General features: G+C 38.2%; 1 protein-coding gene across 1 annotated transcript; it reads left to right on the top strand.

The window, feature by feature from the left end:
• Positions 1–115: 115 nt before the first annotated feature.
• Positions 116–22,541, top strand: LOC140944088 (uncharacterized). The gene is made up of 8 exons (XM_073393205.1): positions 116–341; positions 2,428–2,462; positions 3,404–4,075; positions 16,349–16,722; positions 16,926–17,191; positions 17,573–18,642; positions 20,818–20,959; positions 21,489–22,541. Exons 1-8 carry the CDS (start codon positions 228–230, stop codon positions 22,008–22,010), a joined length of 3,195 nt encoding a protein of 1,064 aa, XP_073249306.1. The 5' UTR covers positions 116–227; the 3' UTR covers positions 22,011–22,541.
• The last annotated feature ends 836 nt before the right edge of the window (positions 22,542–23,377 follow it).

Here is a 23,377-nt window from a genome sequence, read left to right as displayed (position 1 = left end):
CTTTTTGCCGTCGGATGATTTAGAAACTTTTTACTCTAAGTTTGCAGACTTTTGCAGTGGTTTTCGCTATCTGGTTGACTGAAATAGGAACGTGTTGCTTAGTTTCGAGGAACTTGAGCGAGGTAAATATTTAAAATACATTTATCAGCTGTTAACAGTTGTGCTGAAATATTTCTTTGGTAATGTGTGTATTTGTAGCGTAAAATTGACCCTGCCTGACAAGGAGCATGTCAGACGACTCAATTTCGCCTGGAGCGTTTCAAAACGGACACCATAATGGCGAAGCCTTTTCCCCTGATCAAGAAATCGCAAAGTCACAAAGAGGACACGATAGAATAAAGGTAGGAAAATATTCAGCAGTCAATAAGGAAATTAAGTAGTTGAAAGTGCCCCCAGTGTAAGTTACAAACGTTAATGCCGCTATGAAATCGAATCAATACGAACACCACTCTATAATACGAACATTTCTTGGTCCCACTTTTACCAAATTTCATCCATTCTGAAAAGCCGACACCTGACTCTGTGCCTTTTGGTGCCTCATTGTTTGGGAAGTTTGAGTGCAATATGTTTAGACGATATGTGTGGTTGAACTCCACCTTCAACTAATCGCACAAGTATCACATCATTTTTGTTTGGTTAGGGCTATGATATATGAACTGCATGACAATAAGATGAATAACAGAGTTGATTCTGTTATTGTTCGAATCCTTCGTACTCCAGAGAAAATTACCCAAAGCCTTTTCCTTTACTTTTCTAGTTATCCTGAAGCTAATTTGTTCACTTATTAAAATGTTTGCTTAAATTCTCAGTCCTTGTTTACTCAATGAACTAACTTTTAGTCAAAAGTTCATATCAAATAAATGTCGGTGAAATGTTACTCTGTATCATATTTACGTCGCACCTCAAGTAGCAGCTTTAGCTTATAGTACCTTTTTTTTCGGTCAGGCCGGGATTATTAAGCTGTTCTTAAAATTCCAATTGAAATCCACGCGACATTCGTTTGATTTATCAGAAAAACGCTTTTTAGTTTGCGGGTGGGATCTCTTTATACTGTCTTTATTTCATTCTGTTGGCTCAACAAATTCAAACTTCATCAGCCTTTTAGTCTTTTAAGCCCTTGACGTGTACAACAAAGAATAACAAAAAACAGCCGGGAGATAATTAGCATATCGTGAACGGTCATGCATGCATAACGGTCTTTGCCCTCCAAATACGAGTTGTTGAACCTTGAAATAGGTTTTATAAAGGATTAGAAACAAGTTTTAGAGAAATACGTGACGCCATGTCAGATATACAAGGAACTTAGTTACATTATAAGGTGAGTGGTAAGGAATACGCGAGTCTTGTTAACTTTTCAGACGGATATTATGGCACTAATCATGACTAATTTACGATGCAAAAGTTTAGCCAAATCGGTGAATTAACGTCTGAGATCAAGCTTTCGAGTGCAGAAGCTCAAATACACCAATGCGAACGCTTAGGGCAAATTAAATCGCGTTAGACAAACAAGAAGTACAACTGACCGAGGGAAATCTAAAGAACTACATTGTAATTGCTTCAGATAGAACCCTTAATTTATACTATTCAGTATAATCGTCGTGTGGTTGAAATCGCTGTAAGATCAGTAGTACTACACTGAACGAGAGCCCCATAAGAACTGTTTTAAGAGCACTCAGAGCGCCAAATGGGTCTGCATATCTTCTTATGTCAAACAAATGAAGCACTTTTTGGATCTCGTCCATTCGAACTCAAACTTGAGCAATCAAGGCCTGTACTGGCAGCTTTTAGGCATCGCTAATGCCTTGGTTGTGTGACAGAGTTGTGATCTTATTTTATAAAAACTCCTCTGCTCTTGCGCAGTAGCGGGTGTTGCAGCAGGGCTGTATGGTATGCGTGATCGAGGGTAACGCAAACGCTTGACCCTGAAGGACCTCTACCCAAATATTGGTCGAGTACCTACCCCACCCGGCCCCGAGCTGCCATAAAATCGCGCAAAAGAGTTATGTCAGTTGAATGTGCGAGCGTTTTACACGCTCTGTTTATCGTTACAGTTAAACGTTTGACTGCTTACAGTCCGCCTTTTCTCTTAAAAATCCGTCTAGTTCTTATCTCAGCCAGCGCGATTGCAAACCACGACGTTGATTGGGACGAGACGAGAAACGACGGACTGCGGACCCTTTTGTAGGCCTTACGCCCTCGTTTATCGCGTCTCATGGCTTCGCCGCTCGCGTACTTGGAACTTTCGCGTGCAGTAACTTTGCAAAGAAAAATAAGAGACTGCTCGCAGTCTGCGTCACAGTCTACTTCCTTGAGAGGTCGCGCGAGGGGATCAGTAGCAAATAAGGTATGACGCTCACGTGGGACCATGCTAGTAGGTGAAATATAAATGCGGTTTATATTTACAGAATTCCGTTTTATTGCCTACAGGACTATTCAAGACGGCTAAGTGGAGAGGGCATGAGGTAAAAACATTTTTGTTTTTTCTTATTACAAATATGCAGATCTCGGCTTCAGCTAACTCGTCTGAAAATTACGCCTATTCTAAAGGCTAACTCGCCAGATTCCCGGGGCAGACTTCTATATGAAAGCGACCAGGATACTTTTCGTCGTCTCGCTTAGGGGTAGAAATTACAGATTTTCCGAGCTCCTCCTTGGACATCTTTTGAATACGTCTTTGGCAAAGTAACTTAGCAACGCCTGCAGATCCATGTGTGCGCAAACAACTGACTACCTCTCTTCTCCTTAGAGGCCTGTATGTAACGTAGGGAGGCTGCCCCCGCTCTGATTTTTTTACTTTCAAAGTGTTATTGGAATCGTAACGGAAACCTCTGTGGAGGAGAGAGACTGAGCACGAATCGACGTTCTTTCGACCCACTAGTAAATTTTCAGCCATGCTTCTTGCCTCTAGCTTGTAAATGCACGTCTTGGACAAACAAGAATTCTGCGTGATATTTTTCGATATTTTTGAGACTTACCTGGCGTGAACAGTGCGAGGATGGAAAGCAGGAATCTGTCTAACTCCATAAAACAGCTTTCGGCTTGGATGTGTCAGTATCTTTGCCATAGTATCGTTTTGTGAGACTGTATAAGACTTAAGCCCTGTTCAAAACATCTTGGGAAACTTTACGAAATTAGGCGCAAAGACGCTCTTGAGTAAATTTACTCGTATTCTGACTATGGTGCATAACGTCAACACCGCACGAGGGTAGGGGGGGGGGGTTGAGGGGAGGGGGTGGAGAAAATGCTTTATTTTGATGAGCTTTTGCTTTAGGGTCTCAAGAGTTTTGATAAGACTTGTGGCATATCATCTAGGAAGAAGTGGTATGACTCTTAGGGTTAGATGGTGATAGGCAAATACACACTACAAATCGCCTAACCGGACGTTTTTAAATTGGGTTTTCAGCTCCCCAACTCAGTACCTGAATGGAAACTCTACTAAGGAGCAGTTATTAGAAGCAATAAAAAACCGCGACAATGCGGAACGAGAAATCAAAGCTCTCAAAATGCAACTCACCATGGCAGAGGAGACTCGCGACAATGTTCGAAGAGACCTTATGGATGCACACAAAAAAGTGCGAGAAAGCGATGAAGCAACAGAAATACAAAGAAAAGAAAACCTAGCACTCAGACGTCAGATAAAAGACGAGCAAATTGAGAAAGGCGCTCTGCAAAAAACTTGCGACGAACTCAAGGAAAAGGTCAAAATCGCTGAGGTAGAGAGAACTGAGACAAAGCGCAAACTCGAGGAACTTGAAAACAGATTCCGAGTTTGTGATGACAGCCGAGCGAACATCACCGGTGAGGCGAACGATCTTCGGATACGACTAAACGAGTTCGAGGCAGAGCGAGCGGAGATTCGGCGTGAACATCAAGAGGCACTCCGTCAGGTGAAAATATTGAGCAGCGAGTGTTTGCTTGGAAAGCGCGAAGTATCGGATCTTCAAGAGAGGTTAGCGCATGAACAGGCATTACGCGAGGAAGTTCGTCACGAAGCGTACACTCTGAAGCAGGGGATATTACATTCTGAAAGTGAAAAGGAGGAAGTAAAACAGAACAATTTCAAATTACAAAGAAGGTAAGCCTTTTCTAAGTAACCTGAACAGAAGCTATTCAAACTAATGGGAAAGTAATTAACGCCAAATTCCTTTTTCATGGAAGTTGTTGTGCGTTTCCTTCCTAAGACTGCACGAAGCAAGAGAAGACCTTGCGCGCCTCCTTTAAATAGACCTCAGTAGCCATGGTAACTGGTACATAAGTTGGCTATTGTGCTATTACAAGGATGCTAATGCGTCAAACTTTAAAGCATTCCTGGTTAAGTTTTGGTATGCTAATAATGAAGGATTTAGTACCTCACTTTTGCATACATGAGTTACTTATCCCTCTAAAACTGAGATATGTCCAGGATCGATCTTGTTAGCAAAAATTTGCTAGCAAATGTTTTTCGCAATTGTCGCAAAAGAAATAATTAAGAAAAAATTATGTCAGAAAATCACTAACAAATATCGCAAAAATCGCAAGAATAACAAATCTAACAAGAATCAAGACTTAGAAAAAAAAGACGCCAAAGAAGGGCCCCGAAAAGTCCGCAAATATCGCAAAAATCGCAAATATAACAAGGATTTTTCTTCCTAGCTACAAACACCCATGACAAATATCGCAAAAATCGCAAAAATAACAAATCTAACAAGAGACAAGACTTAGAAAAAGAAGAAGCCAAGGAGGGCCCCGAAATGTCCGCAAATATCGCAAAAATCGCAAATATAACAAGGATTTTTCTTGCTAGGTAAAAACACCCATGACAAATATCGCAAAAATCGCAAAAGTAACAAATCTAACAAGATTCTAGACTTAGAAAAAGAAGAAGCAAGGGAAGGCCCCGAAATGTCCGCAAATATCGCAAAACTCGCAAATATAACAAGGATTTTTCTTGCTAGCTACAAACGCCCATGACAAATATCGCAAAAATCGCAAAAATAACAAATGTAACAAAATTCCTGACTTAGAAAGCAAAGAAGCCAAGAGGGGCCCCGAAATCTCCGCAAATATCGCAAAAATAACAAGGATTTTTCTTGCTAGCTACAAACACCCATAACAAATATCGCAAAAATCGCAAAAATAACAAATCTGACAAGAATCAAGACTTAGAAAAAGAAGAAGCCAAGGAGGGCCCCGAAATGTCCGCAAATATCGCAAAAATCGCAAATATAACAAGGATTTTTCTTGCTAGCTAAAAACACCCATGACAAATATCGCAGAAATCGCAAAAGTAACAAATCTAACAAGATTCTAAACTTAGAAAAAGAAGAAGCCAAGGAAGGCCCCGAAATGTCCGCAAATATCGCAAAACTCGCAAATATAACAAGGATTTTTCTTGCTAGGTAAAAACACCCATGACAAATATCGCAAAAATCGCAGAAATAACAAATGTAACAAAATTGCTGACTTAGAAAGCAAAGAAGCCAAGAGGGGCCCCGAAATGTCCGCAAATATCGCAAAAATCGCAAATATAACAAGGATTTTTCTTGCTAGCTACAAACACCCATAACAAATATCGCAAAAATCGCAAAAATAACAAATCTGACAAGAATCAAGACTTAGAAAAAGAAGAAGCCAAGGAGGGCCCCGAAATGTCCGCAAATATCGCAAAAATCGCAAATATAACAAGGATTTTTCTTGCTAGCTACAAACGCCCATGACCGAATATCGCAAAAATAACAAATCTAACAAGAATCAAGACTTAGAAAAAGAAGAAGCCAAGAAGGGCCCCGAAATGTCCGCAAATATCGCAAAAATCGCAAATATAACAAGGATTTTTCTTGCTAGCTAAAAACACCCATGACAAATATCGCAAAAATCGCAAAAGTAACAAATCTAACAAGATTCTAGACTTAGAAAAAGAAGAAGCAAGGGAAGGCCCCGAAATGTCCGCAAATATCGCAAAAATCGCAAATATAACAAGGATTTTTCTTGCTAGCTACAAACGCCCATGACCGAATATCGCAAAAATCGCAAAAATAACAAATCTAACAAGAGTCAAGACTTAGAAAAAGAAGAAGCCAAGGAGGGCCCCGAAATGTCCGCAAATATCGCAAAACTCGCAAATATAACAAGGATTTTTCTTGCTCGCTAAAAACACCCATGACAAATATCGCAAAAATCGCAAAAGTAACAAATCTAACAAGATTCTAGACTTAGAAAAAGAAGAAGCCATGGAAGGCCCCGAAATGTCCGCAAATATCGCAAAAATCGCAAATATAACAAGGATTTTTCTTGCTAGCTACAAACGCCCATGACCGAATATCGCAAAAATCGCAAAAATAACAAATCTAACAAGAATCAAGACTTAGAAAAAGAAGAAGCCAAGGAGGGCCCCGAAATGTCCGCAAATATCGCAAAAATCGCAAATATAACAAGGATTTTTCTTGCTAGCTAAAAACACCCATGACAAATATCGCAGAAATCGCAAAAGTAACAAATCTAACAAGATTCTAGACTTAGAAAAAGAAGAAGCCAAGGAAGGCCCCGAAATGTCCGCAAATATCGCAAAAATCGCAAATATAACAAGGATTTTTCTTGCTAGGTAAAAACACCCATGACAAATATCGCAAAAATCGCAGAAATAACAAATGTAACAAAATTGCTGACTTACAAAGCAAAGAAGCCAAGAGGGGCCCCGAAATGTCCGCAAATATCGCAAAACTCGCAAATATAACAAGGATTTTTCTTGCTAGCTACAAACACCCATGACCGAATATCGCAAAAATCGCAAAAATAACAAATCTAACAAGAATCAAGACTTAGAAAAAGAAGAAGCCAAGGAGGGCCCCGAAATGTCCGCAAATATCGCAAAAATCGCAAATATAACAAGGATTTTTCTTGCTAGCTAAAAACACCCATGACAAATATCGCAAAAATCGCAAAAGTAACATATCTAACAAGATTCTAGACTTAGAAAAAGAAGAAGCCAAGAAGGGCCCCGAAATGTCCGCAAATATCGCAAAAATCGCAAATATAACAAGGATTTTTCTTGCTAGCTACAAACGCCCATGACCGAATATCGCAAAAATCGCAAAAATAACAAATCTAACAAGAATCAAGACTTAGAAAAAGAAGAAGCCAAGGAGGGCCCCGAAATGTCCGCAAATATCGCAAAAATCGCAAATATAACAAGGATTTTTCTTGCTAGCTAAAAACACCCATGACAAATATCGCAGAAATCGCAAAAGTAACAAATCTAACAAGATTCTAGACTTAGAAAAAGAAGAAGCCAAGGAAGGCCCCGAAATGTCCGCAAATATCGCAAAAATCGCAAATATAACAAGGATTTTTCTTGCTAGGTAAAAACACCCATGACAAATATCGCAAAAATCGCAGAAATAACAAATGTAACAAAATTGCTGACTTACAAAGCAAAGAAGCCAAGAGGGGCCCCGAAATGTCCGCAAATATCGCAAAACTCGCAAATATAACAAGGATTTTTCTTGCTAGCTACAAACACCCATGACCGAATATCGCAAAAATCGCAAAAATAACAAATCTGACAAGAATCAAGACTTAGAAAAAGAAGAAGCCAAGGAGGGCCCCGAAATGTCCGCAAATATCGCAAAAATCGCAAATATAACAAGGATTTTTCTTGCTAGCTAAAAACACCCATGACAAATATCGCAAAAATCGCAAAAGTAACATATCTAACAAGATTCTAGACTTAGAAAAAGAAGAAGCCAAGAAGGGCCCCGAAATGTCCGCAAATATCGCAAAAATCGCAAATATAACAAGGATTTTTCTTGCTAGGTAAAAACACCCATGACAAATATCGCAAATATCGCAAAAGTAACAAATCTAACAAGATTCTAGACTTAGAAAAAGAAGAAGCCAAGGAAGGCCCCGAAATGTCCGCAAATATCGCAAAAATCGCAAATATAACAAGGATTTTTCTTGCTAGCTAAAAACACCCATGACAAATATCGCAAAAATCGCAGAAATAACAAATGTAACAAAATTGCTGACTTAGAAAGCAAAGAAGCCAAGAGGGGCCCCGAAATCTCCGCAAATATCGCAAAACTCGCAAATATAACAAGGATTTTTCTTGCTAGCTACAAACGCCCATGACCGAATATCGCAAAAATAACAAATCTAACAAGAATCAAGACTTAGAAAAAGAAGAAGCCAAGAAGGGCCCCGAAATGTCCGCAAATATCGCAAAAATCGCAAATATAACAAGGATTTTTCTTGCTAGCTAAAAACACCCATGACAAATATCGCAAAAATCGCAAAAGTAACAAATCTAACAAGAATCAAGACTTAGAAAAAGAAGAAGCCAAGGAAGGCCCCGAAATGTCCGCAAATATCGCAAAAATCGCAAATATAACAAGGATTTTTCTTGCTAGCTAAAAACACCCATGACAAATATCGCAAAAATCGCAAAAGTAACAAATCTAACAAGAATCAAGACTTAGAAAAAGAAGAAGCCAAGGAAGGCCCCGAAATGTCCGCAAATATCGCAAATATAACAAGGATTTTTCTTGCTAGCTAAAAACACCCATGACAAATATCGCAAAAATCGCAGAAATAACAAATGTAACTAAATTCCTGACTTAGAAAGCAAAGAAGTCAAGAGGGGCCCCGAAATGTCCGCAGATATCGCAAAAATCGCAAATATAACAAGGATTTTTCTTGCTAGCTAAACACACCCATGACAAATATCGCAAAAATCGCAGAAATAACAAATGTAACAAAATTGCTGACTTAGAAAGCAAAGAAGCCAAGAGGGGCCCCGAAATGTCCGCAAATATCGCAAAAATCGCAAATATAACAAGGATTTTTCTTGCTAGCTAAACACACCCATGACAAATATCGCAAAAATCGCAAAAATAACAAATGTAACAAAATTCCTGACTTAGAAAGAAAAGAAGCCAAGAGGGGCCCCGAAATGTCCGCAAATATCGGAAATATAACAAGGATTTTTCTAGATGGCTTAAAACACCCGTGACAAATATCGCAAAAATCGCAAATTCAAAGGGAACGGAGGGAGGGGAACGGTGGATTAGTGTCAGGGTTTCGTTTCAAACACCGATAGTAAGGTCTTTATTGGGGTTGTCACGGTATATCTAACAGCAGTGGCGAGTACCCTTAGTTACCCCGGTTCAATAAAATTTACCCATGGAGATTTGTGATAAAGCAATGACCAAGTATTTGAATTTTATGGTAATTCTTTATTACTAATTACCGACTCAATTTAAAATATAAGGTGGGAAATTTTGTGTTTACGCATTTTCTAACAGGAACTATGAATGTTAGGCCTGTATGAATGTATAACAAGAGTGTTTGATCACATTAATTACAGGCATGATTAGTTTGAAATATGCATAAGGTAAAATATTCCATGCTTAACTGGGATATATCTTAAAATGGCTAAATTTAGTTGCATGACTTCTTATTTGTTCTGGGAGAAGAAAAGATCCACGATAATCGAATAAATTGTTGTGTACGTACAAATTAATCCCTTAGAAAGGTATGGCTTATCTTCCACACTGATTTTCATACATCTCTTTAAGAATAGTTGAACTTAGCTTAAGATCAAAGCATAACCCTTTGGTAATCAATTTAGTAACTCCGATAATCTTACTATTAATGATATGCTGTTGTTGTTGGCAGGAAATAGTTTGTGACCAGGAAGGAAATATTTGTGATTTGTAATATTTGGGACCTTAAGGGTTGCTTCATTCCAAATTATACTAAATTCCATTCAATTGGTAATGTTAATACTTTGTTTAACCCGTTCACTGCCAGAGTACCTGACGGAGTTTTGTAATGTGACTCTAACTTTTGAGTCTGTGGACGAAATCCTGTGATGTGACCATTCATGAAACGTCTCTGCCTGTACTTACACATGGTGCTATTTGTGTTTCAAAATTTCACAAAATATAATTTGGAAATTTGGTCGAAATTTGCTTTTGGCTAAACTTGGCAGTGAAAGGGTTAAAACATTCTATACATACAATTACAAAAAAGATTCGTTAAATAATTTTGGGGAAAAAACGAGTATTACTTGTTTAGAGACTTGGATATGTGTTACATGTTATGTTCGAATTGAGGATATTGACTATCATTCAGTAATGTTCATATAAGAAGTGGATGTATTGTGACACCCAAGCTTGGTAGTCGATTTTGTGAAAATCACATAGTAGATCACAAAGAGCTCGATAAAGACAAAATGGCTGATTTGAGTGGGGCTAAAAGTGATTTGGGTGAAGAGCTGGGACCAGTGCTTCGAAGCTCTCACAAGAAGAGTGATTTTCCAAAGTGGGGCCAAGTGGTTAAAATACTGGAAATGAGAACACTACGAAACAGGAAATTTTTCAAGGTAAACATTATATTATATTAATTTAAGTTTGCCTATGATTTAGAGAAAGCAGCCTGGTGCGGCAAATATTAGGCACGAACCCCCTGAACAACTTGAAAAGAATGTCGAGCAAGTGTTTTATTTCTAGGAAAAGCCTGCCAGGCTGTGGCATTTGACTTACGAGCAAGTTTGTGCAATAAAATAATTGTAGGTGTCCTTGAGTAATTCCCATCAAAGCTTTTCGAAATGCAATAAATACGTATCACTTTTTTGTACTTTTCGATCGTCATTTTACTTTGTGAGTTTTATACCCAGTACTTTCCTGGGTAAACCTCTGAAGGCCTTGCTGCTATACCCCTGATAACATGTTTTTCCGCCACATCATGGATCAGGATGGACACAACAGACGGAGAAATAATTTTGTAGTGGAAATAAAGGACAGTTTGAAGTTTGTGATTATGGTTTATTCATATCATCACTCAGATGCATTGTTAGATAATGCAAGTCCTTAACTCAAGTTGTTATTGTTATTATGATTCCTAATCTATTTTGGAATGGATTTTGCTACAGTCAAATAAATTACTTGTCCTCTACTATTATTAAATAAATTGCTTGTCCTCTATTATTATTAACTGGGACAACCAGCTCATTCTGCTCGGCAAGTGATTTGGACGTACGACTTGCCCTGAGGGACAAGGTTTGTAAAAAATATTTGTTGGACCCTGGAAAGGTGTGTAGGTGAATATGTAGTTAACAAATTTAGGTTACTCAGAGTGGATTACAACTACAGTCAGGTAGATATATATCATTTAGGTACATGTAAGACCTGACACTATTATGTTTAACATAATTTGTTTTTTTAGGTTCAGTGGGCTGGTTCTAATGGTACCAGTGGAAATACATGTTGGGAACCAGAATGTAATGTTCCAACCATGCTCTGCGAGGCCTTTGAAAAAGGGGAAACACAACACATGGTTACTATGGTTCACACTTCTTGCAACTATGGTGTGCAGAATTTGAAGCAATATCAGGTTCCGAGTTCAACTGATGTAATGTCAACTTCTGATGTGAAACGTAGAAAGGTTGACAAGGACAATGTTGGAAATAGGTAATACAATGAGAATTTATACTTTTGTGTTTATGAAATTTTGGTGAGAACTAATGAAATCTGTCAAGGTTAAATAGTGAAAAGTTATATTTATAGCGAGTGAGAGTGGAAAGAGTGCTCGCCTGACTTTGGTAGGTCATAGGTTGAATCCTGTCAAGGAGTCAGATTTTTTCTTTGTCCCATGCTTGTGACATGGTGATCATTTTATTTTCACAGTGTTACATTTCTCACATCGGCCATTTGAGTTGCCTGTGAAAATATGTTCATCACCAAATATGTTAATATTAAATAATGAGAGTTATTTAAGGTACACCATTTTGTTCAGTAACTTATTTTTTTCAGTAACTTATTTGAGTAACTTATTTTTTGTTATTCATATTCTTTTTCATCAGGTCTATATTTATTGAGACACCTGATGACAAAGTAAAAAAATGTAACACTGAGAAGGGAAAGCATTACCAACGAAAGAACTTTCGTACTGCAGGTGAATTAACGTATTGGCAATTGTTTGCTGGAAGTGATGTGTGAACAAGTTTCCCTTATGTAAATTGATTAGGTTTATAAAGCTTACATGAAATAAAAAATAATGTTACGAAAGGAAATGAACAATTGCTAAACATTATTTTGTTCTAGTACATTTGAACCTCTACTATGTGTGACCACCTATTGTAAGCGACAACCTTATACAAACAACTACTTATGCAAAACACTAAAATTTTTCCCAGTCATAGCTGGAACCCTCTAGTAAACTACCATCTTTTGTAAGGCACTACAGCCATTTTTGGGGCCTGACAATTAACGATTTCCAGGGTTTTATATTAACATCATTGATCATGTAATTAGCGCGGACCTGATGCATTCTCTGATCATTATTTTAGTATGTCTATTATGGTGCACAGAATATTTGAAAACTATGGACGTGACGGAACTACACATGTCCTAACTTACACATTGAAGACAAGTAAAATATCTTCCAATAAAGTTGTATTTTCCTGGAAATCTTCTGAAAAGAGGCGCTCTGTTGGAAGCTTTCTGAAATGACCACCTCCCGTAACAACCAATCAGTCTTTGCATTTTGGGTGGTTGCTTACGGGACATTCAACTGTAGTGAGAAATAATTTGTTGTTACGAAGTGGGACTGGTGTGTAATACGTGGAAAATGTAATAAATGTTTTGGCACACTAAGATGATTATTTGATATGATCTGTTTCAGGAACCTTTTTTGGAATGCGACCCTGTGGAATCATCTTATTTGCCTATGAACTTTTTATCAGCGAATCTAAATCGCAGGTGTATGGAATTCTACATGATGTGTTTTCAAAGTGGAAATTTCATAGCACAGGTAATGTATTTTTAGTTCTCGTGCCCAAAATTCAAATTCTTATAAATAATAGGTATTTACAGTTGATCTAAACAAGTACAATTGTCTTCCCACGGTCTTTTGTATTATACATGTTTGGACAAGACAAACTTGCATTTACATGAAATATTATAACTCATGGCATAAAATTGTGTTGATAATATAATAATTTGTAGTGTAAGGTGTTTAAACAGAATGTGTTCCTCTCAAAGTTTTAACCCTATATATTTTGGTAATGGTTAACACCTTTTGCGTCAGTTCCAGGAAATCATCTGTGAATATATGTCTTTTTCTAAAATAATATAAAGGGAAAAGTACATATCTGATAGTATGTTATAATGCTATATCAACTTGATGACATGAGGTGCAAGTTATCTAAGATAACCAATAGTATGAAAGTGGAGTTATAGATCAATTTTATGGTACATTATTATTATTATTATTATTATTATTATTATTATTATTATAAAGAATAGTCCAAATCTTTTATTGATAAAAAGCTAACCATAAAATCCTATTTGCAATTATTATATTGACTTAAAAAGCTATTCAGTCAAAGGACTATTTACACTATTCCTTTCGATTAAAAAAAGACAGTTAATTTTGATTGGAAAAATTCATTCCATTAAAAATATATCATATATTTGGAAAAAAGATATTATTATTATTATTACGTTTTAATGTGAAGAGTGTTGTAAGAGTAATGGTATTGTTTTTCAGAGAGAATTATTTATGATGACGCATGCCACCTGAAAAAATATTGTCAAAACCCTGTCAGAAGAGAAGTGACAGATGTGGCAAAGACTTTGAGCACACTAGATATGGTTGTGGACAAGCTACATTTCCGCAACCATTCAGACAAATGGTGCAAGGAGCAGTGCAATCCCTATGATCGCAAGGATCTAGAGGGGGTAAGTTCTATATAGTTGTAAAAGGACTTTTTGTTCATACCTCAATATATGCCTTTCTTTATTTTTCCTTTATTTCTTTTATTAAGTTATAGGTACCAACTACACTGTACTTATATAGTGATTTTTATTGAAAGAACTAAAAAAGCAAACCTTGATAATAATGTACCCCTCAATACATTTATTATAACAAGAACTGTTTGTTGTTGTAGGTGGACACAGAAGTTTGTGAACAGACATTTGCCTGGTTGACAAAGTATGGCAGGATCACTAGGCACATGAACCAAGATCGCTTCCTGTTTTATATTTTAAATATTTGCGATTTAAAGAATAAGAAGATTGCGAAAAATCGCATATTGCATGCTTAGGATTTTCACCCTAGTAAAATGTCACTGTTACAATTTGGTCAAATAAAAAAATAGCCAAATAATTGTGACAGTAGGCTTGTTATAGCGCTTTCTTAGTCGAAATTTAGTGTTCTGCAGTATGCCAATAATGGGTCAGTTTTTTGTAGCTTCAAACGTCCACAAAGGGTATTTCTTAAAATCAGAGGTTGTAAGTGAACCAATCATGTTATGACATTTTGTATTTGTATGGCCTAGGTCTTTTGGTCTCTTTTCTCGGTGGTTTTGTTATTTTTGTTCATGATTCGTGAGTAATAGAACGAAGGACACATAAATGCACAATTGGATCAATTGTTATTTAAAATAAATGGATTGGCATACACATATAACATTCATTGGGATGGTTGTTGTTTAACTATAAGCCTTGATTTAAAAGGGAAGGATCTGACCAAGTCACTGGCAATCCCTGTTTAAAAAACTTTGGGTATTGCACAGCGACATTCATGTATAATGCCTGTTTTCTTTCCCCCAATGTGCTCTTCTTGATATTTTGAACGATGGTTGCGGTGGGTTCTTGGGCATGAAAGTTCTGCTACCACCCCCTTTTATTGCTTAAAATTTGCCCCCTTCTGTGCGCGGCACTCCTTTTTATGCGTTATAGCTGTATGTTGATGGAAGAACGAAGCATACACAGATTGATATGACAGTATTTTGCTACTGTCAGTAATTTCGGGGTCCTTCTTGCCTTCCTTTTTTTTCTAAGTCTGGAATTTTATTACATTTGTTATTTTTGCGATATTTGTCACGGGTGTGTGTTAAGCTAGCGGGAAAAATCCTTGTTACTTTTGCGATTTTTGCGATATTTGCGGACATTTCAGGGCCCTTCTTGGCTTCTTCTGTTTCCAAGTCTTGATTCTTGTTAGATTTGTTATTTTTGCGATATTTGTCACGGGTGTTTTTACCTAGCAAAAAAAAAAATCCTTGTTACTTTTGCGATTTTTGCGATATTTGCGGACATTTCGGGGCCCTTCATGGGTGTTTTTAGGGAACATGAAAAATCCTTGTTACTTTTGCGATTTTTGCGATATTTGCGGACATTTCGGGGTCCTTCTTGGCTTCTTCTGTTTCCAAAAAAAAATCCTTGTTACTTTTGCGATTTTTGCGATATTTGCGGACATTTCGGGGCCCTTCATGGGTGTTTTTAGGGAACATGAAAAATCCTTGTTACTTTTGCGATTTTTGCGATATTTGCGGACATTTCGGGGTCCTTCTTGGCTTCTTCTGTTTCCAAGTCTTGATTCTTGTTAGATTTGTTATTTTTGCGATATTTGTCACGGGTGTTTTTGGCACATTTCGGGGCCCTTCTTGGGTGTTTTTAGGTAACATGAAAAATCCTTGTTACTTTTGCGATTTTTGCGATATTTGCGGACATTACAGGGCCCTTCTTGGCTTCTTCTGTTTCCAAGTCTTGATTTCTTGTTAGATTTGTTATTTTTGCGACTTTTGCGATGTTTGTCACCGGTGTTTTCACCTAGCAAGAAAGATCCTTGTTACTTTTGCGATATTTGCGGACATTTCGGGGTCCTTCTTGGCTTCTTTTTTTTCTTAGTCTTGATTTTTGTTAGATTTGTTATTTTTGCGATTTTTGCGATATTTGTAAGTCATTTTCTGACATAATATTTTCTCAATTATTTCTTTTGCGACAATTGCGAAAGCAATTTGCTAGCAAATTTTTGCTAACAAGATCGATCCTGGACATAAGTGCTAAAACTAGCATTAACATTATAGCTCATTATGTCGCCAGTGTGAAAGCGCGGTAGTCTAATACTGATGAGCTGCGTGCAAATGTCAGTAATTTAAACATTGCGCGCTGCTGAATGGAGACAATATACAACCCTGTAGCTTAAGCGTTTGAGGGGAAGATAGGCGCATGTTTTTTTGTTCTTTCTTTCCAGCATGTATCGCGCATTTTACAGTATACTATGGCCAAAAACAGGCCTATACGGAAGAGAGATACTAAGAATGGTGTCCCTTTTTCTTTGGTCATATAAATTTGCTTTTTACTCTCTATATTTCTCTAAACTTAATCAAAAAAGGTTCTGCGTTCGTGTGTTGAGCGTTAAGACAAGTCTTGTCAATGTTACCCTTGCTAATTAACAAGGGTTCTCGTGCTTAACGGTCAAGCAAGGAAAGGCAGCACCTTTTATCCTCGGTTGCATTGTCCGTTTACTTATTTTGCAAATGTAATGAACCTCACTATGTTCACGTTGATTTCTGTTCCCAAAGGTTGAAAGAAGCTGAAGATACCTTTGCAAGCAGGGAGAAGGACTATCAAGCGCAATTGGACGAGTACAAAGAATTTGAACAAAAAGCGAAAGACAAGATAAGAGATATGGAAAACAGGCTAGAGCAAACGACGTTCGATCGAGAAAACTACAAGGCTCAGCTGTCTGGAAATGACGGCAGGATAAGTGCTTTGGAATCTCAACTCGCACGAGTAGAAGCCATGAAGAATGATACTGAATTCAAGCTTTCGAGCCTCTACTCAATACTACGGAGATCACTTGGCCTGCGATCGGGTTCCCAATCTTCGTTTTCAGAAGAAGACAGTCCGAAGAAGAACCGAAGGTCTTTCCGGGGACGTTCTAGATCAAATTCAGGTACAGGTACCTCTATTTTTTGTAGTCTTTCATCTATGAAATTTTAAATGTTGTATCCCACAATATTCACTTGATCTTTTGTCGCAAAGAGCATATTGATTAAAATAACAAAAGAAATAACAACAACAAATCGGGCATTGAATGGGCGCCATTTTGTCGTTCATGAGTTTCTGAACGCCATTCTTTTTTTGCCTTTTACGCAGACGACTCTTCCGACGACATAGACCCTGACGCTGTGAAAACCTCATTATCTGAGCTTTTGCAGAACCTGAAAGAATCCGAAAGAAAGAAAGAGGAGAGCCAAGCGAAAGTGGAGAATCTACAGAGTACATTGCGACATGCTGAAGAAGAGAGAGTGGAGCTGGACGGTAAACTCCGTACCGTACATCAGGAAATGAATCAACTAAGAGATCAGAAAAGATTGTTAGAAGAGAGATTAAACAGCTCGGAGACGGCTTTGACTTTACAGGTATGGAATTAAACTTTTTTGTAGGTCAGACTGCTGTTTCAGTGAGCTAAATGTTCTTGTTATATCAGCCGTGACTTGTTAATAAAGGTACGTTATTTGCGCCCAAAACTGCAAAGCTGACGAAGAAGACTGTTTCATTTTCATGTGGCTGATTAACGCGTCGTATGGTAGATTTTAAGTTTGTTGAGTGAAATCTATGAAGTTTATCAGAGTATAGATCTTAATTTTCCTCAAGAAAAAAAGGAATAGACCCTTGCATTTCTGACTGCTCAATAGTAACATGGCCTGTAAAAGTCTTAAACTACATTTTCTCTGCCACTTTTTAAAGTAAAATGTAGGACCAACATTTTGGTAAGCACATATTTTTGGCTGTTTGCATAGGAAGAGGCAATTCAAAGGGTAGAAAGAGAAAGAAATGGTTTGACTGAAAAGTTACAAATGTTAGAGGGGACCTTGAGTCTATCAGAAAGTGAAAGAAAGCAGCAAAAAGATAAGATCAGGGGGCTTCAGGAGACAGAGAGACGGCTGAAAGAAGATAAGCACGCTTTGCGGACCCAACTAGAGGCAACATCCGGGGACATGACGAAGAATGAATTGAGGCTAAAGGCAATTGATGGTGAATTACAAAGGCAGAAGCTTGTTCAAAGTGAGGCGGAAGCGGAAAATAACACGCTGAAAGAAAGGTTGAGTGGACTTTTGAGGACGAATCAGGAGCTGGAGAACAATAATTCCAGTTTGAAACTTGCTATACAGAAACTAAACAGCGCTGTTGCGAAAGGCGAAGAAGAGGAAGCACGATTGAAGGAAAAGATCCAGGCACTCTCAGTTTCTCTCAGCGAGAGCAACAGCAGCTCACAGAATCTGCAAGATCATATTCATCAGCTTCAGCGAACACTAGAAAGCACTGAGGGAGATAAGCGTCTGCAACAAGAACGGGTCGCAGCTCTTCGAGAGACAATGAAAGATTGCAAGAATGAAAACCGCGCTTTAGCAGAAAAAGTAGAATTTTTGGAAAGGACTCGTGAAGATGCCGAGCTAAAGATAAATGATTTTGAAAATCAGGTAAAGCATGTGAAGGTTCTTTTAAATCAGCGGCAAGAGCGCGAGGATGAACTTCTGGGAAAACTGGAAGAGCTGGAAGAAGAAGCAAACTCTCTGAGAAGCCAAAATTCTTCCTTGTCTAAGGTGAACTCCTCTTTCGAGGCAGAGAAAAGAGATTGGGAGAAGAACAATTTACGGATTGGCAAGGACGTTCAGGCGCTTAAAAAGACCCTGGATAAACTTCAAAGGGAGCGATTAGAATTCGAGGAGTCATTCTTTGAGTCAAATCAAGAAAAGGAGGCTTTGAACAGAACTCTTGGAGAAGCGGCAAAGGAAAATATCGAATTGAAAGAAAAGGTGGATTCACTAGAAAGAGCGCTTCAGGAAACAGCAGTTAAGCATACTGAGAGGTACTAAGTTGTTTGAAATTATTAGCTCTATCTCACTGCTTACTAAACACCTTTAGTTTTTCGCACATTCACTCTCTTACTAATACTTGCGCCCTCAACCACTTTGCCTCAGTTGTTCAGTTACATTTCGGTACTAAGTTGCACAGCTAGTTAGTTGCTTAGGGTTCGTTCGATTGACCGTATTCTGGAATATAAATACGCAAAAGTGTTGCTACCGATTTTTGGACCTCTTAATTACTGCATTGATTGGAAAAATGATTTCAAGCATGTTTATAGGTATTGAAATACAATGACTGCCGAAACAAACTATTTCTAGAGTTAATTCCTTTTATTCTTATCAGAATTCCGGAATAGCTAGGTCAATCGAACAGGCCCGTAGTTAGGTAGGTACAATGAAACCTCCATATTCAACCCAGCCCCTATCGTAATCGTCCGCGACCAATTTTTTGGATAGATATTTTTTTGGAATTTAATAGCTTTTATAAATTTTTTCACTCTTAGATAGCGAATGCAATTAAAAAACACTGCAAAAGTAAAGAAATTAATTACAAAACATTACAAAACAATATCCATGCAAACCAATTTCGTTGTACGCTATTTAGATTACAACCACAAAAAAAATACAAATTAACATAGAAACATTCACAATGCTATCAACAAGAGAAAAGGAGAGAAAAAAAACCAACAATGGTCGAGAGATTAGTGTTACATTCATAAATTATAAACTGACATAAAGTGAGAAGCATATGCGGAACAACCCTTCTACGAGCTTACAAATGGCAAAAATTTCTTCCATTTTTTAAATTGGATAGATGAGAGCCTTGGAATTTTCCATTGTTTTTATCCTGCCTTATATGACCACTTAAGGCAGGGTTTGATCTCTATGCTCGTTGTATTTACTATACTACAACAATGCAATGCATTTAGAGTGACAACACATATGGCAACTTTGCACGCAGTAAATCCTCTTCTAAATCAGGGGCACCCAACGAGAACATAGTTCAAAACCACTTAAACATGGCATTGTTAAACGTATTTTAATATTTAAAAGGTAGATATAGGCATATTTTTATCCCCTAAAAATTTTTAATCTGTTCGGATTTCCTAGCTGAAAGTCTAGTGATCCGAAAATTATAGGGATCAAAACTTACCTTTTCGAAAATTTCAGCCAGATAAAAGGCTCCCGAAAATTGTAGGTGACCTTTTTAGGGTAAAATCCGTTAAAAGTGGGCAATTATACCATTTTTAAGATGTTCGAAAATCCTAGGAGAGGCAGGCAAGTTCTAGATCTCAAATCGTCTTCCGAACCGATATTTTCCGAATATTGAAGTTGGGTGCCCCTGCTAAATCGTATAGATATGCTCGGTCCTCTTCTAGGAAGAGACCCTTGAGCAGCGACCATCTTCCGTAAAAGTGACCACTAAATCTTCGTGAATTTTGAATTGTCGCTTTTGAGAGGTTTGACTGTATTTAGTTGGTCTGTCGGTCGGTCGATCAGTTAGGCATTCGATTCAGTCATTTATTCGTTTTGCAGGTCGAATGGACAGTTAGCTAGACTGTCACCTCAGTTAGTCGGTCGATTTGTCAGTTGGTCTGTCAATTGGCTAGTCGGTTGGCTGATAGATCGTTCATCCATCTACCGTTCAGAAACGAATGGGACAATTGATGAACGCCGTTCATCAATTGTCCCATTCGTTTCTGAATCACCTTTCTTTTTAATCACCAGCCGATTAATGGTGCACAGTATCTGGCATTGAGCAAGATGTTAATACAGTGGAACCTCAATATAACCAACCTCTACACAACGAAGTCCCTGGTCACGAACAATATTCTTCGCCCCAGAAATATTACATTATGAAAAAGAACCTCTCCATAACGATTTAGGTTTCTGGGAAACTGCCACCTACCCCTTCCCTAAGTCAACGTTAACAGTTACTTTTCACTTAGGGAAAAATGTTGGGTTAGGGGAGGGCTCGGTGGGCAGTTTCCCAGAAAGCTAAATTGATCTACTTTATGGCGAACAAATTTTGTCAGTCCCTTAGGCCTTCGTTATATCGAGGTTCCACTGTATCCTTATCCTTATGTTTCTGAGAAATGATACACAACGCTTTATCCTGAAGTTTGATTCAATCTAATATTCACAAATGCTCACATGCAATTATTTTCCCTTTAAAGTTTGCTTGAGATAACTGAAAAACAGCAACAGGAAATTGAAAAAGAGGCAAAGAGATCTCACGTGGCATTGGAAAAAGCACAAAAATTGACAGAAAAAAGAGAGAAAGCCTACAAAGCAAAACTGGAATCTTTAGAAAAACAGGTAATGTTTTGAATGACTACCATGTCTTCACCCCCTTTCCCGGAGGTACGTTAAATTTTGCATGAGTGGTTTTTCATCCCTCTTCATACTAAATAATCCCCGAGCCTAGGAGCATACGAGCAATATGCACCCACCCGACCGTGCAAGGGGCAAAGGGTGATAGAAACGAAGTGGGGGTGGTTTCCTTGCACCCACCCATAACACTATTATATCCTCTTTTTACACACCTAAAGGGTTAAAGATTAAAGTACCCCTTCAATTCTGTATGGCCAACTGTACCTATTGCTTCATTCATTAACAATCCTTCAGAGGTCAGAATTTGGTGAAAATGCTTCAGCGATACAAAATGACGGAATGTTGGTGCTGTTGGACTGGTCTATATATAGGATTCTAGATTTTGTCAAAACTATGACAACCAAAAATTATGGTGTACCGGCGATCGATTTAAACATACCATGATTATTATTGGCTCACAAAGGAGCTCTCTCTGTGTATGTGGTGATCATTTTTTTGTATGTTTATTTTCTAGCTTTCTGTTCTCAAGAGAGAGCTGCAATTTGAACGAGAGGAGAAGGTAGCACATGCCAACAAGGCTGCAGTAAAGAACGATGAAATAAGAGAAGTTCGGCAATCACTTGGTAAATCACTTCAAGCGGTCGAAGAGGATGCGAACAATCTCCGAAGTATGCTCGGAAAATCACTTCGGAAAATCGATCGATACACCGAAGCTATCCGACGAAATGAAGTTCCGCCTCCATCAACTGACACGGATGGATCGACAGTTAGTGCGTTTTCTCGTCAAGCGTTCGATAAATCGGGCGAAGAGGCAAAATATCTTCGCTCATCGAAACGACGTACGCGGTCCACTTCGCATATGAACTTGAAAGATCGTGACAAAACTTTTGGAATGTCACCTTCAGCCCACGAACCGCTGGGTGATTTCATCGTTAATAACTCGAGAGGAGATCGGGAAGATTCCACACCAGAAATAACAGCTCAAATCCAATCCCCTCTCAGAAGGTACAGAAGGTCGCGGAAATCTGAAAATTGAGCACAGTGTTATTTGTTTTGCGTTCAAATGAAAATTGTAATCATTGTATAATGCATAACGTAAAAACTGTTGATTAGAATTAACCCTTCTTATTCCAAAGAACTAAAAGCGGTGCAATATTTATTCCAACCTCGTTCCCAAAGTTCTTTCTCTTCCCTCGAGAGAGAACCCTGGTAGCAGCTGCTCATTTGACTACCTGTGAAAATGAAAAGCAAAAGCAACAATTTTATACTCTACTACCCCTCCCTTGAGGAAAGTCCTTGTTGGCTCCCAGATTTTGGGGGCTTGGTGACCAGCCGAAGCCAGGGTTCCTTCTCGAAGGAGGAGGAGGAGAGAGAACAGTGGGAACGAGGTTGTATTTATTTTATGTCAATATGAGGTCACCAAAGGTAGAGCATAAGTCATGACGATGTATTTAATAAATGAATTAGATTAAAACAAGTGTGTTTAGAATTGTCAGAAAAGAGTAATCAAATGAATACCAACAAATACTGATAAAACGATATATAATTCAAAATAATACTGACAAAAAGCGAAATAAAGTTAACTTATCCCTACTAATTTTAGCGAGTATCAAATTCCGCGGTTTTCTTTCTTTCTCTCTCTCTCTCTTTTGTTTTTGTTTTATATTTCAACGAATTTAATCACCACAATCACCAAATAACAGTTTAACACAAAGCAAATTCCAGTCAGCGTAGCTTTATTGTCGTGGACTTGGTGGCTGTACTTTTTCGTAAATTTTAAAGATGATTTTGCCTTACATGTTTTTTTTTTTTCACGATAAACTGTTTCACCTGCTTTCGTCACACTACAGTGTATACCGGCGCATAGCTTTTCGAGCCGACACGGAAGGCTGTCCGATATACTATGAATAGTAACGGCACCGAACTGGAACAAGTCGTTCACATACATCGACCATCGTGCCGGAGCGGTTGGTTGAGAGGGCTTGGTTCTCTAAATCCCAATCTTTGTACCTCAGTCTCAGTGGTTTCCAGTCCTTTTTCCTACTTATTCACTTCCGCGAGTGAGAAGTGAAATCGTTTGAAAAAAAATAAAATTACGTTAACATCCAACTTTCTTAGTCTTGCAGTTATTTGCGTAAAAATAACCGGGATATTAGCCTTTTTCTCTGGTTTATAACCGTTCAAAGTGGCTGCTCTCTAGAAGGATGGGGTTTTCACTGTTGTGCTTGCTTCGACTGCACCCGCTAATATTAAAAAGCGAAAGAAGGTAAATCGAGCGGACCACCCGGTTTATGAACTTCTGTCTTTAACTCCTTTGTTTCTTAGCACCTTGGTCGACAATGGCTCCGTGTGACTACCAACGGTCATGTGACTCATCAGGTGATTACATTTCTCACCAGGACC

This window comes from Porites lutea, chromosome 1, assembly GCF_958299795.1.
Source record: "Porites lutea chromosome 1, jaPorLute2.1, whole genome shotgun sequence".
NCBI classification, from domain to species: domain Eukaryota; kingdom Metazoa; phylum Cnidaria; class Anthozoa; order Scleractinia; family Poritidae; genus Porites; species Porites lutea.
Note: the sequence above shows the minus strand (reverse complement) of the source record. Positions and strands in the feature narration are given on the sequence as shown.

Bases quoted from the DNA above. Each gene is read 5' to 3' on its own strand.
- LOC140944088 (XM_073393205.1), top strand. From the start codon at position 228: ATGTCAGACGACTCAATTTCGCCTGGAGCGTTTCAAAACGGACACCAT. The intron at 342-2,427 runs GTAGGAAAATAT...TATTGCCTACAG, and splicing joins GAGGACACGATAGAATAAAG to GACTATTCAAGACGGCTAAG. The intron at 20,960-21,488 runs GTAATGTTTTGA...TTTATTTTCTAG, and splicing joins TGGAATCTTTAGAAAAACAG to CTTTCTGTTCTCAAGAGAGA.